The 17,823-nt window shown below is 37.4% G+C and overlaps 3 protein-coding genes and 1 long non-coding RNA gene across 5 annotated transcripts; 1 reads left to right on the top strand and 3 right to left on the bottom strand.

The window, feature by feature from the left end:
- Positions 1 to 604: 604 nt before the first annotated feature.
- LOC116170175 lies at positions 605 to 1,147 on the bottom strand. The gene is made up of 3 exons (XR_004145181.1): positions 1,013 to 1,147; positions 833 to 957; positions 605 to 778 (listed from the first exon to the last, which is right to left on the bottom strand). It is a non-coding gene; the product is annotated as an uncharacterized LOC116170175 (long non-coding RNA).
- Positions 1,148 to 2,949: 1,802 nt separating this feature from the next.
- LOC116171832 (probable RNA-binding protein 18) lies at positions 2,950 to 3,997 on the top strand. Its single transcript, XM_031488838.1, has 4 exons — positions 2,950 to 3,078; positions 3,125 to 3,207; positions 3,270 to 3,483; positions 3,640 to 3,997. Exons 1-4 carry the CDS (start codon positions 3,058 to 3,060, stop codon positions 3,946 to 3,948), a joined length of 627 nt encoding a protein of 208 aa, XP_031344698.1. The 5' UTR covers positions 2,950 to 3,057; the 3' UTR covers positions 3,949 to 3,997.
- LOC116171831 (protein odr-4 homolog) lies at positions 3,849 to 7,175 on the bottom strand. Its single transcript, XM_031488837.1, has 5 exons — positions 6,986 to 7,175; positions 6,263 to 6,934; positions 6,008 to 6,218; positions 5,777 to 5,959; positions 3,849 to 4,143 (listed from the first exon to the last, which is right to left on the bottom strand). The coding sequence occupies exons 1-5, from the start codon at positions 7,079 to 7,081 to the stop codon at positions 3,995 to 3,997; spliced, it is 1,311 nt and encodes a 436-aa protein (XP_031344697.1). The 5' UTR covers positions 7,082 to 7,175; the 3' UTR covers positions 3,849 to 3,994.
- A 1,015-nt stretch (positions 7,176 to 8,190) lies between these two features.
- Positions 8,191 to 15,522, bottom strand: LOC116172275 (serine/threonine-protein kinase polo-like). 2 transcript variants are annotated; one of them, XM_031489454.1, is made up of 8 exons: positions 15,444 to 15,522; positions 13,322 to 13,546; positions 12,869 to 13,266; positions 11,999 to 12,216; positions 11,839 to 11,945; positions 8,816 to 9,009; positions 8,519 to 8,762; positions 8,191 to 8,472 (listed from the first exon to the last, which is right to left on the bottom strand). In XM_031489454.1, the coding sequence occupies exons 1-8, from the start codon at positions 15,447 to 15,449 to the stop codon at positions 8,272 to 8,274; spliced, it is 1,593 nt and encodes a 530-aa protein (XP_031345314.1). In that variant the 5' UTR covers positions 15,450 to 15,522; the 3' UTR covers positions 8,191 to 8,271. The 2 variants fall into 2 exon arrangements, with proteins under 2 accessions (XP_031345314.1, XP_031345313.1); XM_031489453.1 differs by lacking the exon at positions 15,444 to 15,522 and adding an exon at positions 13,622 to 14,863.
- Between the last annotated feature and the right edge of the window lie 2,301 nt (positions 15,523 to 17,823).

The following is a 17,823-nucleotide window of genomic DNA, read 5'->3' as shown; positions in this document are numbered from 1 at the left end:
GTGAGTTATTGAATGAGATAATGTGGTAGAAAGAGAAAAAACAAAAACGAATAACTAATGCGTTTTGTAAACCGTATGAATTCAATCAGTTTTTTTGAGAACTAATCCGTCACTTACGTGTATCCTATTAATCACTTTAAACTCTCTCTACGAATTCCCATGTCTGCAAAGGGTAAAACTTTGCATGCACAAGCACAACAGCTTGTGTTAAACTTAGTGCAATATTTTAAGAAGGAGAAAGAAAACGGTGATCCATTGAAACCCGTATCTGCTGTTCAAGAAGTAAGTGTGATTATATATACTTATATTTTCATTTAGTACAAACACAAAATTATAGCGAATGGCCAACGATTTGGGTATATCTGAGAGGACGGTGCGAAGCATCAAGACAAGGGCGGCATCTAACCCTGTTTTGGAAAGCCCGGGTAAGAAACGGCCCCGCAAGTTTCGTTAAAACATTTCTACACACGTTCTATACTGCGTAGGGTAGAAGGAAGATCAACATCAGGATCCAGTTGAGAGGCTGCTTATTTCTCATTTCTGATTCCTAGTAATCTAACACTGTGTTAAAAATGTAAAAAAAAGTATAAATATGAAATAGAAGTACAGTGATAGTGACAGCGTCGTATATTATAATATATTTTGAACATAATTAATATCCATTTAGTGTATCATTTTGAATTTATCCTTATTGTAAGCCATCATAAGTAACAGTGAGTAACTTTGAAACGTGGTAGTCTTGCAAAATGTGCAGCTGGGTGTATGGAAATCGAATAACCTATGAATTGAATACTCTAATTGTAAATTTATAATTCTTTATCGGCAAACTCACTTATGAATGCAAGACCCGACCATTGTAATAATTCTGACGTAGCGTAATTACTAAATGTTCACATTTTTGGAAAAATTCCATTGTAATGAGGCAGCTTACAAAAATGGGTTTATCTTCCATATGGCCTGTAAAAATAACGCATTAATGACCTGTTAGATTACAAGGATTTTGTTTTCTCACCGTCTTTATTACGTTAATAACGAAACTACGATATTTTATTCCAATTAAAAACCAAAATCGACTAACGATACTTTCTGCGATTTGACAGTTTTGCACCTTCAAATAAACATCCAATAAATGACAGCTGTCGCCATCTCGGAGTATATTTTCTAATCAAGTTCGCATTATTACGGAAGTAATTTGACTCATATTTTTCACTTATAATTGCACAAGAGGTTTGTATTTTACCGAGTAAATTTGGGTTGTTTAGGTAATGAAAATCTGTTGCCTAGCAATTAGACGAAACTGTCAACTAATAAAAATGCGACACCGCAGGTGGAGCATTTTTAGGTTGACAGTTTTTCGAGTTCAATTGCTAAAAGGAAACAGATTTGAATTGCAACAACCCAAATTTACTCGGTTTAAATACAACCCTCGAGTGTAATTCGGCAGGACAATTTAACGAACAAGAAATTCACCAAATTAATCAATTATTGACAGACGTCAAACTAGTCATATGGGTAAGGATCATGCGATTATTGGTTCGAAAATGAATAAGTGAAAAAACCACTAGTGCATTTGTCGCTGGAAAAGTTGCAGGTAACTTTTGCCGCTGTCAAAGTGACAATTTCACTGCGGCTTATGCGATTTTTTATACATGAGTTGAATTGTCACTTATAATTGCACAAGAGGTTTGTATTTTACCGAGTAAATTTGGGTTGTTTAGGTAATGAAAATCTGTTGCCTAGCAATTAGACGAGAAAAACTGTCAACTAATAAAAATGCGACACCGCAGGTGGAGCATTTTTAGGTTGACAGTTTTTCGAGTCCAATTGCTAAAAGGAAATAGATTTGAATTGCCACAACCCAAATTTACTCGGTTTAAATACAACCCTCGAGTGTAATTCTGTAATTCGGCAGGACAATTTAACGAACAAGAAATTCACCAAATTAATCAATTATTGACAGACGTCAAACTAGTCATATGGGTAAGGATCATGCGATTATTGGTTCGAAAATGAATAAGTGAAAAAACCACTAGTGCATTTGTCGCTGGAAAAGTTGTAGGTAACTTTTGCCGCTGTCAAAGTGACAATTTCACTGAGCGGCTTATGCGATTTTTTATACATGAGTTGAATTGTCCGAAAATTATATTTGAATTTATGCAATTAATAGCCTCGTTGCAAAGGCCTGTAACTTTTGATCCAGTAGCCCGATCATGGAACTGATTGAAATTATGGATTCTACAGGCCACATTCTATAAGAAAAATTTTTTTCCGTTCGATCTGAGACAATTTTTTTTTCAGGCCAAAAAAAAGGCAGTGTACAACCTTCCTTTTTTACCAAAAATCGACTGCACCAAAATTTCTCGGGGAAACACTTTTTCTTATTAATTTTGGGGCGTAGAATCCAAAACAATTCGTACTTTTTCGATTAGACTTCTCAGAAAAAAGTTATAGACTAGAAACCATTTTCGACCAAAAATTCAAAGGGCTGTAACTTTTGATCCAGTAGCCCGATCTTGGAACTGCTTGAAATTATAGATTCTACAGGCCTCATTCTATACAAAATTATGGCAACATCTAACTCCTCATCCAGGTCGATGGTTTGCTGCAACTGAACGCTGGTGTGACAAAAACAACCTGTTTTATTGTCGTCCCTCACGTAGAGAGATCGCCCAACCCCATCCCTTGTACTTCCGAAGACGAGAACCCTGAATGGCAGTCAGTCAAGAAAAAAAGGGAGAGGTCGTCACGACGCACCAACCTTCAACAACCACCACCGGGATTGCGCGTCCATTACCAACAACACCACCTCAGCACATCATTTTAGGTGCAACAACGTTGGTTTCGCACTTAGTGTAGACGGGAACCGTTGTCACTCTTTTTCACTCTTACAGGAGTCTGCAACCAATACGAAACATTTGAAACGTCCTGTATGTTTGGATTTGACGCATATGTTGCTATCTTCGTTCAACACACCTGATCCAATTCGTTTGTTTATATTTAAAGAAAAACCTTCCAAAATATATTAATAACTCAGTTTTATGATGTAAAAACGTTTGCATGAAGATGAGCATCATCAAAGTGAGTGAATTATACCTGAAGGTTAATAAATCAGCGAACTTTTCAGGATGAAATTAGTACAAATTCGCTTGGTGAATGCTCAAATGATCGAAGACTGTGGATAGGCAACTTAGATCCGAGAATAACTGAGTAAGTATACAGTAATGCGGTTGTTAACAAATGAGACTTACGCAATGCTTTTCCCTCTACTGGTACCAACTATTAAAACTAATGCAAAAACATGGTGCCATTGAAAAATTCGATCTTTTATTTCATCGTGCGGGTCCTACGGCCGGACAGCCAAGGGGGTATGCGTTTGTGACGTTTAGTAATAAGGACGATGCAACTTTAGCCAAAGAACAACTCCACAACAAGCAAGTCGGAACCAAAAATATTATAGTCACATGGGCACACAGTATTACGACCGTAAGTCGACCGGATTTCTATGCACTTCAGAATATGCTTGCTTAAAGTGTAAATGCCAAAGTATTCAAAAATAAGTTTTAGGGACGCATTTATGCAATTGCATAGAAATCCTACTTGTAGTATTCGTTGCGAAAAAAATGTAAAGATGTTTTGTAGGAGGAACCGGAGAAGGCAAAAACCAGCATAAACATCCCGGCGTTGGCTATGGCTAAATTGGAAAAGAAAGTCAATCGAGAATCTCAAATCGAAGCGATCGAGGCCAAGCTGAAATTAATGGAGAATAGAAACGTCGACGAATTGGAGATAAACAAAACGGTCGCAGCCGAGCCCCCAATCATATCTCTATACCAAAATAAAAAAGCCGACTCGTCAATAAATAATTGTAATGGTACAAAACATAGGTATAATTTAAAGCGGAATGATAGACGCCGAGCACCTTATCACAAACACAGTTTACGAAAGTAACTTCATATAATTTATATCGTCATTGTAAAAATAAATCTTTTATCGATTAGCCTTTTATAAAATGTATGAGAAGTGATATTATTAATACCACAAATGCGATCACTAGACCCATTATGTACTTCTTCCTGTTGGTGGAACTGGCCAGGATATCATCGCAGTCGGCTTCTGGTCCCTCGAGGGTCATCTCGGGTATATCTAAAATGTCATTGGTTATAATGTGAGATCGGTAAAACTGCATTTATAAACGGATAGTATGGCTTATAAGCAACACACAATGCAAATGACTCCTCTGAGTGAAAATAACTTTAGGGTAATAACAGGTAGGTAAGCATTTGACCCATGACTCACTAAAAAATTTTGTTAACAAAAGGGGCCAAGAGAAATCGCTGGAAATTATTTTCAAGTTTCTAGATTCGCCGCTAGAGGGTGTACGATTCCACCAATCTAGGGACTTTAGGTTAAGCTAAAGTCACTAGATATAGAAAGTACCGCAATCATCCGCCATTTTTGGGCAAATTTGCTGCCAACTTAAAAAAATTGACAAATAAAATCTGAATAACTGTCATTTTTTATAACCTAACTTCATAGTACTGTCATGTTTTATAAAAATATTTACAGATATCTCCAAACAGATGGAACAATCCCTAACATTAAAGTTACTAGAATCTGGCAACTTCCGCCATTTTTGGGCAAAAATCATGCGTTCTCTCTCTAACACACGAGCCCAATGGATTGCGGTACTTTCTATATTTAGTGACTTTATGAAAACACGAATATTACTTCTCTTTACTTATTTGTATTGTAATCTAATGTGTAAAGGCGATATAGGACTACACAAACCTCATTACTTTATTGAGTGGTAGAGCCCAGTTATACCAATGATGTCATGAACATATGCGCAAAGGCATACATTGTCAGATATTTTTATTATTAAACCTCTACGAAATGAAATGTATTTTATTTTGAGAAACAAGAAGGGAACAACATAATATTTGATCCTTCAAGCCGAATCAAATATTATTTATTTAATTTCGTAGAGGTTTAATAATAAAAATGTCTGACTGAATCCTCACTAAAAGATCGAATGGTAATCGCGCCCATTGGTGCACGAAGCGCTGGTCTAGCGTTGCACGCCCTCTACTAACGGTCACATAAAGTGACAGCCGCCATCTTGAAAAAAGGGGTTCAAATGGTTTTTATGGTTTATCTGACAAACTATTGGTCTTACAAAACATTTAAAAAAAAGCCACATCGTGTGTAAACCTTTAAAAATATATTCCTTCTCCCACACCTCTTGATACTTTCATATACAGTGATATTTATTAAGAAGTAGACATAGGGATTTATGTGGATTGTCTTTCCCTATGTCTACTTCTCTGGCTTCAGAGAAAATAAATGTCTTACGCTCCTTAAACAGTCACCGGAATTATGCCAATTGACAATATCAATTTTTTTTTCAGTTTAATACATCGCACATGAACGAAAATTTAAATACGGAAGCCAAAACAATATTCAAATTAATTAATATGACAGGTAGATCTTCATTTGTTTTAAGAAGTTATTTTGGTTGCATAAAATTAGGCGCCCTTCAGAAAAAATTTATTATTTAAATGTAGATATAGGGAAAAACAATACACGTAAATTCCTATGTCTACTTCTTAATAAATATCACTGTAGACACTAAGTATCTATTTAATCTACGCTTGAATATTATGCAATAAGGCCATTTAGCTAACAGTAAACACGCCCTCTGTGAATTGCATCCAGAACTAGAGCATTGCCAAACTTACCACACTATCCGTTTGTAAATGCAACGGTAAAAACTTACCAGGCTGTCCTTCCACGTCAAAAATAGCATCCGGTTGAGCAATCGTAATATCTAACAATTCGGACAGCGATATTTGCGCCTCCTGAGAACCTTCCCCGGGAAAAAGATAGTCGGAAAGTGTCACTTTGGTCGTGGGCAAATTGATCAAAACTCTCCTGGGAGTTTCATGCACGCTATTAGTATCTACAAGCACTCATTCGCCTTTATCCCGACGTGACCGTACTAAATTACCTTCGGGTGAACCGTGCTCCTCCTCGAGCAGAGAATCCCAATGCATTTCGAGACGTGCCGCCAAACTACGTACGATGTCCTGCATAATCGCGTCCGAGGCGTACTGCACGGTCGCCTTCGGATGCAGCCAGACTTTCGAGGCGACGTGACCGGTTAAACGGATCTGCCCGCCGGAATTTAGAATTTTGACTTCGGGTGCTACATCTCCACCCTAAAAAAAAAAAAATGTGTTGCTGCTTTACGAGACCCACTTACCATCGGTAACACGATTGTAACTTGCATTAATTTGTTCTCGTCTTCCGGCTGTGACAACCTCAGGTGGGATTTCTGTTTTTTGCCTATGGTCTCCAAGCACTCCTTGCCGTCTTTAATTTCGCCGTCGAAAAAGTACACGGCGGTTTGCAAATTCATATTTATCAAATGTAAAATTTCGTTCATGTGCTTTTTTAGCGGCCAGTTCGCTCTCTCCGCGATAATCGGAAAAGTTTGGTCCAGCTCATATTTGCATTCGACCTGTAGCCATTTGACGGCGAGATTGGATTGGAACTTTATTTCGGCGTTACTCAAACTGAATGTGTCGTAATTGTAACTTTTGCACACGTAGCGGGACAATTGGGAATAATGCAGGACCAATTTTTCCGTCTGTTGTGGAGTGCCGTAGAGAAATGCGTTGGGCGTAAGTCGCTTGTGTATTTGGGACAACATGGCTTTTAGTTTAGGGACGCATGTGGCGAATATATCTTCTTGGCACACGACGAAGAGTCCCAAAACGTACATTCCGCCAGGTAGCATTCGGGTAACGTGCCTAGCGTGATCCGCTACCCAAGAATCGGGCACATCGGCGAATTTCTTAATCGACTGTTCCGCATCGCCTCTGTAAGGGGGTGTTCTTGTAAAGTGAATGATGAAATCTTTGGCATCGGTCCGCTGAAATTGAGGAATGGGTAAACATATGTTGTTAAGCTGTCTCCTGTCTACCTGTCCTAACATCAAACCCACTGTAGGGAATTCCAATTTCGTAAACGTGTCCAAATATTTCAAAAAATTTTCGTCGGTAAAAGCGCTACGAACCATCTTGTTTCAATAATCAGCGAAAACTTGGAATAAACCACAAATAATCAGGACATTTAAAACTGGTGAATGTTTAAGGTTAGGTTCGAAATGAAATCTGAAAATTAGGTTGGTATCAGCATATTCTACACCGTTGGTATAACTGGAAAAATTTAAACCGTTCGCGCCAAGAGCTTAGAGGTGGTATGTATATACAGTGCACTGCAAGTAAATCGCGGACTTGTCTTTCACTATTGACCTTTGTATAAATTTATAATTTCATCTTTTCATCTCTTTAGACAGCATTTTTGAAATTTATCTGCAGGGCGGGTGATTTGAAAGTGACAGTTGTACATTGCACCTACTACCCATTTGAACTACTCCTATTAGGTTGACGCAATTTTTTTTTAATGGAACATAGGCAACTAACATTGCATGTAAAAACTTTTTTAAATTAATTATCAATTAATTAATACAATTGTACACTTACTCGGCTTTCCCGTGTAGATGGTATAACTCTTAAAAGAGATCGCTATTGAGAATAGAATGGATTCTCTTTTATCTTATTTTAAGCACCTCTGCTCAGAGTCCAACACGTACTAGGGTAGGCAGGAGTGGCTAATCCCTGGGTCTTCCACTTTCCTGTATATACTTGTGGTAAGGTTTCCCTTATGACCTTCAGCAAGTCATTTTCGAGTCCGATTTCTAGAAACTTTACTCGCCTGTATGGGCCAATTCCTAATTAGTCCTTTTACCAAATGATGGTAAAAAATGCAGACCCGGGTGCCGAGATCCCAAGCCCTTGAACGAGCAGGGAATTCATGCAGGTAAGTAAATGTTAAAACAAATTTTACAAATATACAGTGTAATCATCATAAAAAAGGAAAATAATTATTGGCTACTGCTACCGCCATACAAAATCAGTTCCTACGACTGCTTTTATCACATATATACTTTTTACTATGAAGACAAATCATCTCCCACGTAAATCTAACTATTGATTCAATTTTTTTTGCTCAGAACCTTGAACACATTTCAAGAAAACATTAGTACAATTTATATACCTACCTAAGACTCTGTTAATTTTGAGTAAAGCTTACAATCCAAACAATTACGAACAAATAAAAAAGAAATTTAAAATATAGAACACTTAAGTTTACTATAAAAACTAATAATAAATTTGTACAATAAATTAAAATTAGTTACTTAGTTAGTTACTTAGTGGTACCGTTCGCCTGCTCTTGCAATACCGCAATTTTGTCACAAGCGTACCTTATCTTATCAAACAGAACCATACTACAACCGTTCTTTTCGATCGACGCAAAACGGAAAGTGCGAAACGACGTTTCGTCAATTAGGGTAATCGCCGCCATCAATGGGCACATAATGATCTTGGTGTGATCCGTAAAGTTGATCTGGAAGTTTCGATTAACGTTGAGAAGACTGTGATTCGGTAGTTACCTGTACAGTTCCGTTGGTAAGCACCATAAGTACACCGGAAGTGGATCGACACCATTGGTGCAAGTGAGGTATACGTGACAAAGAGTCCGCCTCGCGTACGACCGAAGCGCCCGCCTTGATTAAATGATCACGCATGTAACGATTAAAGTACGCTAACAATTTCATTTTCTTCTCCATGGTTTTTGGATAATTCTCCATGGTCATGTATGATTCTTCTCCAGCTCTATCTATGTAATGCACGTTTCTGAAAATCGTGCCTCACTAAAGTCGGGTTGACGACGAGATTCGGATACTTACATCCCATTTGGAAGCATTATTAGTTTGGTGGTATCGTTAAACATAACTCCGACGCTATCGTCGCATAACTGATAACCGAAACCGTATTTATCCGAATAATCGACCCATTTCGACACCCATACCAAAGGCTGTGCGGCAGGATCCGTCATTTCATCACCGAATTTCTGGTTGCGCACTGGTCTCGAGCTGATTACCTGTAAATGTGGTTTATGTAGTTCCAGAATTCATTTTCCAGAGAAACTTAAAATGGCGCCGGCGCGCGGTGTTTAAGTTTTGAATTGAGTCACTCTCTCACTTAATTTTGTCAATTCTTTAATCGAAAAAGGAAACTTTTTATTGGCCTCCGCCAAATGTCATATTTTTTTAAATTTCAAATAGCACTCCCTATGAGTAGCCGAATTTTGTTCATCACGGAATAATCCCCACTTCTATTTGTTAAACTTTGTAGCACGCTCAAAATGGCGCTAATTAGTTACCGCGAACATCTTTAATCATGAACAAATCGGATTGGTTTCCTTACCCCAATCAAATGCGTATAAAGGGCGTCCATCCAAATCCACGGCTGTTTAATATTGCCAATTCAGGGCTTCAAACGAAACCCCACATGATATCACCATAAGTAATCCTGACTGAGCGGTTTTGGGCACATAAAGCCCATTAAGATAGTATTATAGCTTGTTAACGTTCGTCTAACTTTCCCACCTACTGATTTTTAAAATCTTTAAACAATTCGCAATGCCTAAATGTGCTACCCTAACGAAATTCAACTTTACAAAGTTCCAGTAACAGATTGTTATGGAAATACGTGAATTCTTTTTGAATTAAGCCTGTGATTTAATTTCAAGTGACTTTTCTGACTCTCCTGAATGTACCGGGTGACCCAATAAGACTCTTCCTCGGCCATATCTCGAGAACCGAGAGCATTTTTATTTATTAATTAATTAATCTCATTTTCGCAATATTTGAGGTTACGAACGAGATTTTGAAAAACAGTTTTCCTGGCCTCCTTGGATGTTATTTGGCTACTTTTTCATAAAGAAAAAGTCATATCATTCCATTTGATTTTTTTAGGATTTTGGGTCGTAGTGTCAAAACTAGCCCCCTGGCGGAGAAGGATTCAACTAAGTTAACTATATTTTGGTTGATCGTTGTTGCCCAAGGAATGCTCTTTTTAACGATACCAAATTTGTTACAATCGGTGAAGAAGTTAAAGTTGAAGAATCGCTGGAAAATATTTTCAAGTTCTAAAAATGACCAACAGAGGGCGTAACTGCCACCTTAAATTTTAAAATTGCATTTTCTTTAAATTTCGCATAATCAACTGAAACATTTTTTTTCACATTTTTAAAGAGAACCAGTTTATCATTTTCGTAAAAACAAAAACTTAGCTATTTCAAAAACAAAGATGGTGTGGGGCATTTTAGAATAGATTATAAATTCAAAAAAATGCACTTTCTGAATGTAAACACTTCAGAATAATTTACAAATTATGGCTGTTATTATTTTATAATGAATCGTGTTTCATTTGTTTAATTTTCCAAGGCCCACCTAAAAGTGTAGGGTACAATTTAAGAATTTTAATTAATTAAATCATTAATCTCATTTTCCCAATATTTGAAGTTAGGAACGAGATTTTGAAAAACGGTTTTCACTGCCCTCTTTGGGTGTTATTTGGCTACTTTTTCATACAGAAAAAGTCATATGATTCCATTTGATTTTTTTAGGATTTTGGGTCGTAGTGTCAAAACTAGCCCCCTGGCGGAGAAGGATTCAACTAAATTAACTATATTTTGGTTGATCCTCATTGCCCAAAGAACGCTCTTTTCAGCCATACCAAATTTGTTAAAATCGGTCAAATAGTTAACAAGTGAAAGCTGGTTATTGCAAAAACAATTGAACGCCCCACACCATCTTTGTTTTTGAAATAACTGAGTTTTTGTTTTTACGAAAATGATAGATAAACTAGTTCTCTTTAAAAATGTGAAAAAAGAATGTTTAGTTATTTATGGGAAAATGCAATTTTCAAATTTAAGATGGCAGTTACGCCCTCTGGTGGTCATTTTTAGAACTTGAAAATATTTTTCAGCGATTCTTCATAACCGATTAACCCAATAATTTTTTTACCCCTAAGGCATACAACAAACGGTTCCCAAGTAATGGCCGAGGAACAGTCTTATTGGGTCACCCGGTACACACAACTATTATAATACAAAACAACAAACCTGACACTAGGTGTCAAAAGGCCATTTTGGCTCAATTAGCAGTTTGTTTTTGTCTAATACACTGGCCTATTGAATCGCGTTACTTTAGTAATATAGGGACTTTATCGAAACCCATTCGAAACAAAGTAGGAAATAAACATCTGACAATCGTGCAGTGTCTAAAACACAATAAACTGTACCGCGCGCGTGCTTTGGAGTCGGGGAGTCAATAAATTATTTTTGATTATTAAAATGTCTTTAGCGCATTTCCACAAAACAAAAAAAAATGCGCTATTGTGGCCACTTTGTCCGTACGTCCATCCGTTGGGACCCTACTAGTTCTTTATCTTAAGAGTTTTTTAACTTGTTTTTTTATATTTGAGTTTTTAGCGCCGTAACACAAACAAATGTAAAAAAAGCGAACGATGTGCGTTTTTTGGTTTGAGCTAGGACGCTGTTTTGTCAAGAATTTGGCACTTGGTTTTAAAAATGCCAGACTTGGATTTGCTTACATTTTTTTATGGAATGTGTAGTTTTTTTTGGTGTCAGTGGAAATTTTGTATTTTCCAAAGCTACAATCTTTTTATGAAATGGCGAATGAACTACAGAGGCAATGAAGGCCCCATTGAATTACATGTGTATCGCCAGTTGCCTAAGTATTATCCAAATTGCCACCGTTTCTAAATAGCGAGCTAAATACATCATTGGTGCCAATAATTTTCCTATGTATGATACAGACCAGAATGAAGTCTCCCGAAAATACTCTCAGAATACATTAGCAAAGCGTCCTGAAAAATGTGGCGACTCCTTTCACAACATTACCTGCAATAACATATCACGAAGAGCACTGAAATTATTCTTAACAGTTAATTCGTTCGCTCTCAACTGTACAAGCGCAGGCATATCGACTTCCATTTCGTTTGCGTTATCTAAGAGCGAAAATATCAAAAACAATTGCAAGATAAACAAATTAAATACGTACCATTTATTTGAATTAGTGGTTTACGTAGTGGAGGTTTTTCCAAATTGTCGTATCGAGGGGCCATCGTAAGGCAACTAATTGGTAGAGACGTTGGCGTGTAACCGTTCGTTAAAAATTCGTGTGACAACAATTGCTGGACCTTCGGTCGCGACTTCGGATCTGACTGAAGCATCGTCATTATCATTTGCCTAGCAGGCTGGGAAATGGTCGAGGTTAATCTGGAACAAATGACATTGAAGGAAAACTTATCTGCATCCAGTTAGCAATAGATTCCACAATGGATATATGTTTCATCTACCCCAAAAATTACAGCTATGGTCATAATAGGCAATTGCCATGAAAACAAAAAAAAAACAATTGCACAACGGGAAGGGTTACATGTTTATATGCAATCATAGGGTGCCTTATTGACCTTGTAAACAAAATCAAATAGACAATAGTTATTTGTAAAACTAGAGAAGAAAGTGGTTTTTGAACTCGAGTTGAAAAACCACTTTCTTCTTACACATAATTTTTTCTGAAACTACAATCAAAATTCAAAAATTATTGTATGCCATAATTAAGTTTGACACTTAGCAATCTAGATTCGGGTATGTTTCAATTATTAAGATTAACACAGCAATTGTTTTTTACTTTCCTCACTAGAGAGGAAAATCACATTTTCTTCACCCTTTCTAAAGACGAAAGTAGTTGTTTCTAAAGTAATTTCAGAAAAAATATTTGATCTTTATAAGCAACAATAAAATGGTTCACCCATATGGACTCCCTGAAGATGATAATATTCCTCTTTGAACTTTGCATAAAAAAATGTTCATTACTGGAATCTATTGCTAATGTAATGCGGGTGGATAACTTAGTAACCGAACATACTTATAATGGCACTTCTTTATTCGATTATACGTTTCTTTTAAGCTGCTAGTTTCGAACGGCGGCTTTCCGACCAAGAGAGTATACATAATGCATCCGATCGACCAAATATCTACTTCGAAAGAGTGCCCCTTCTTGTTTAGGATTTCCGGGGCGATGTAGTTCGGCGTACCGCACAGCGTCTTCTTAGTTTCGCCTTCGAATTCGATGCGGGCGGCCAAACCGAAATCGCCGATCTTTACGTGAAGGTCGTCGTTCAAGAATAGGTTTCCCAACTTTAAATCGCGATGTATAATTTTATTGTTATGTAAATAATGAACTCCGTTTAAAATTTGCTTCATATAAAATCGTGTTTCGGGTTCCGATAGTGTCATACGTCGTTTATGGAGTTCCATCATCGACTGCAAATCGATAAGTTAATGGACTTTTCACTATAAATGAAATAAATTAGCATACCCGCCGCCTGCATAATTCCAAAACAATGTACACATTCAGACTATCTTCGAAGAAACCGTAAAATCCCACAATATGCTTGTGAGATAAGGACTTGTGAATTCGTATCTCTTGGGTCATTTTGTCCCGCTGATTTTGCTTGGACATTAACTTCTTCGAAACGATTTTCCCGGCATAAGTTCGATTGTTGCTGGTATCGGTGATTTCGTAGCATTTCGCAAATCCTCCCTGGAGACGTTTCGCATTAGTAATCAAGCACACCCAAAACGCATTAAAAACCGCCCAAACACGTGAAGCTCTTACCTTTCCAAAGAATCTACCTTTCTTGTAAGTAATTTTCGTATTAGTATCGACGATTATCTCGGGGATTTCGTGTTTATCTTCTTCTTTCGACATTTTACGGGCCTTAAAAATAGTATATAAAGCGATCTACGATACACTTCCACCTTCAACACAAGACAACAGTCAAAAGGCAAAAGCCGTTACAAAAGTTTTAAAAACTTCAAACTGATTTTTGATAGTAGAAAGCTTTTCAGTTTCACTGTTAAGTACCGATAGATGGCACCACAATATCGAAAACCACTATGTATCGGGTGATCCAAAATAATTGACACGGAGAATTGTTTCCAAATTCCGTTCATTTGTATGTACATGCGCCAGCGAATAGCTTTTTGGTAACTCACCGTATGCAATTATGACGGCTACGTGGATCATCAATCCACCGCTCACGGACTATTAGTATTCAAAGACGAGACACACCCGCACGTTAGTAAGAGAGTGATTATATTGGGGTAAAAAATGACCCCCCACCGTTTTTTTTACGGAAATACACGTTTTGGAGCACCAAGAATCCGAATCAAACAAAATGTCGATCGGTCTAAACCGATTTAAACCTGTGCTAGTCACATTTTTGTAAATTCGTACAATGTGTAGTGTGGCGGGAACGGCATTCCCACTCTGCTTTTTGAAAGAATATATACAAGGGTCAGTCGTAAATGAAGGGTCCCCATTGCTTTGTAACATAGTAAAGATCATTTTATTGCATACAGATTCTGAAATCTTTCACTTTTACCTATTTTTTTGACGTAGCCTCCGTCAGGATCAAAGCACTTTTCAGCTCTGAAAGCTTTTTTATACCCGCAACGTTCCACTTTCCCACAGAGTTGCACAAAAAGGAATAGACAGCTGCTGATGATTGGCCCTTAGTCTCTGGCGTGAATTAGTGGGCCCAAGTGTCGTTTTCGGTTATATATGAAACTAACAATTCGTCACCCTCTTCGGCGCAGAAACCCACCAGCATTTTCGATGCTTTTCTTTTTTTGAAGCATCCGACTCGTCCACCTGGTACACACCACAGCCGTCAAAATCTTGTCTACGGTAGTCCTAGAGTCGTCCCATGTCTGTTCGGCAATCCCTCGCACAGTCACGTAGTTGTAGTCAAAATTAAAAGCAAGTTTAGGATACCTAAGCAGGTAGCAAACATTCTAAAGAAAGGGTGAAATACACAGGATGTGACTTATCTTTGGTGCAATAAAATCCTTTTGTTAAAAGATGAAAAATTACATGGCCTTGTAGACCAATTCGACTAACGGCAAGATATGTGGAAATTAGCGAATCGTAACTCATTTGTCGCATATAGATTCTAAACCGAAGAGTTTTTGATTAGCGTAATCTTTCCCCAAGATAGATAACTCGCCCCTTGTTTCGGGGTTTCGAGCCTACAGTTGAATGTCGAAGACAATCGCGGAATTAGGTGTCGTAGCTCAAATGATTTTTTACCACCCTCGTGACTGCTTCATTCACGGAGAAAATGTTAATTACAAACAACAAGTCAGGTACATACATCAAACGAATCGGTAAATTCCCCATATATTACAAGAAAAATCAAAATTTATATGAATATTACTTCTGGTCAAGAGCATGTAATCAAAACATAAACATATTAAGCAAGCATTATACAAAAAACGTAAACGATTACAAACAGAAGGATATCTGTATCAAATGTGTAATTCTGCATAAAGGTTAAATCAAGTCAATTTCAAAAGCATAGATTGAAACTCACAAAAAATATAAAATGCTGCATACAAAACACAAATACATCATAAGGAAATGCAAAGATTACTACCTGCATTAAATAACACAAAAATAACGACAAATGTTTACGGAGCGACGCGTTCGCGACCGCAACCGACCTAACGTAACTAACGTTCCTGCTCTTAGATGGCGCAGGTAGCTTTTCCCCCTCCTAAAAATTACGCGGTTGTCAACTCTCAAAATTGTGTGCATCGTCGTAAGTTGTATAAGTATACAGCGTGGACCCTCGCTCAACTACCGAAAATTTTCATAGTGTCCATTGTTGTGCACACATTTAGAGTAATGCAAATTTAAGTCAAAATTTATAAAAAAAACATCAGTAATAACATTTAAGGTATGCAAAGGTTACGTAGCGAACGATTGAAATGTAATTTTTGTATGACGCCATCACGAACTTTGCCGAACGCGTATTTAATTAATTTTGCCCTTAGTTTAATCATCTCGCATGTCTATGGTTTTAATACGGAAATCGTAGAGGGTTTTCAAAAATTTGAAAAGTTTCATAACCGGGGATTTCATGTTTAAGTATTCAATTCTTGAAGAAAGAATTTTAAAAACAAATCTCGTTTGTGGCGTGTAGTGTTTGTTGCCTATAGTCGTGTCAATGACAAGCGCGGATACTGCAGGTGAGAGAGAAGGGAAAACTAAGAGGACAAGCTGTCTCTTACGGTTATGCATCTGACTGGTTCTTCCAATTTGATTTGAATGCAATCACGATCGCTTCTGTTGAAAGAACCAATCAGATGCGTAACCGTAAGAGACCCTGAAGGCCCTTTTTCCTTTCACTATTGGCCCGTTCAGTCCACATGGTAAAAAGTAGCTTTTAAACCTCACTTTGGCGGGCTGGCTGGCAACAAATGCGCACTTGTAGAAAGAAGAGGAGTGTACAATGAATATTCATTGGGAGGTGTACATGAACATACGGGGGCCGCGTAATAAGCGCCAAATGCACCAAAATGCGAATAGCGGATGAACGGGACGTCGGAAGCGGGTACCGGCAAAGGGAATGCGGTAGCCCCCGACAAGCTCTTACTGAAAAGGAATGTGGTTGCCATAGACAAGATCTTATGGATAGTGAAGTCAAAACTGACCAATAGCACAGTATATTTTATCTGGGCTAATAGTAATTAGCATACTGATCTGCCACATAAAAATGCGCTGAAGTTCCTTCGATCTGACACGAGGACTTTGATAATTTTTTGAAGTATAAATAGTCCATATGTATACATTTAAGAAAACTTCCATGTATACAGTACTATTCATTAAGAAGTAGACATAGAGATTTATGTGTATTGTTTTCCTATATCTACATTTAAATGACCAAATCCTTTCGAAGAGCGCCCAATTTTATGCAACCAAAATAACATTTTAAAACAATGTATTCAATTGGCGTTTTGAATTGATGGAAAGCGATTTATTTTCTGTTAAAGCAATAATATTCCAACTAATTAATATGGCAGCCAGATGTTTATATTTCTTTTATATTTATATATATTTTTTATTAGGTGCATAAAATTAGGCGCTCTTCAGAAGTCATTATGTCTTTTAAAAGTAGACATAGGGAAATACACACGAAATATCCTTATGTCTTACTTCTTAATAAATATCCACTGTATACTTTATAACCGTATAGGAAATAAATGTTGTGCTCTTTCTCTTTTGGTTACTTTTTGGGCAAATTCAGTTCGAGAAACAGAAAAATGCACTTCCTTAAGGCTTGATATGCAAGATGCTGGATTTTAAGCAGATAGTGAACTTACGGCCGCGCCCACATAGACCTTCCTTTTGGACCCTTTGTACTACCGCCATGATTAAAGTTGTCCATCTCCCCAGGGGAAAGCTTGCAGAAGAAGTGGCTGAAAGCTTGACCATGCTTGACCTGGAGACCTCAACATTGGATGGTGTATGTGGTTGTTTAACTTACCGTGACCAGTTCGGATCCATAGGTGAAGATGGATATATCGTCCATTCCAAAAAGAATGCGGTAGTGAGAATCCGCTCTGCCTTCCAGTAGAGGCAGACTGCATTATTTCCTGTTGTTAAACCACCCTGTTGTTCACAGTCTTCGTAAGGACGCTCTTATTGTAGTTGTGTATAAATAAAAACACTATAACTTGGACTAAACTAGTTTTATTTATTACTGTTTTAAATCTTTAACATGTCAAGAAGCTTGACACCTGAACTTTCAAAAAACTATACCTACCAACTTAATCCAGGAATAGATAATAAATGGGGCAACATTGCAACAGCCCTCAGGGCCCGATCCTGTACCTGGAAATCCAGTAGACTCTCGGTAAACGATTCTTTTCTGTATAGTATTGAGCATATCTCCCTTGTCAACTCAACTTTAATGATTTTTTATTTATTAAATGGAACGCCCTTAAAAGTCGTAGCAAAAACAACATGATAGA

This window comes from Photinus pyralis, unplaced genomic scaffold (assembly GCF_008802855.1).
Source record: "Photinus pyralis isolate 1611_PpyrPB1 unplaced genomic scaffold, Ppyr1.3 Ppyr1.4_LG5, whole genome shotgun sequence".
In the NCBI taxonomy this organism is placed as follows: Eukaryota; Metazoa; Arthropoda; class Insecta; order Coleoptera; family Lampyridae; genus Photinus; species Photinus pyralis.
Note: the sequence above shows the minus strand (reverse complement) of the source record. Positions and strands in the feature narration are given on the sequence as shown.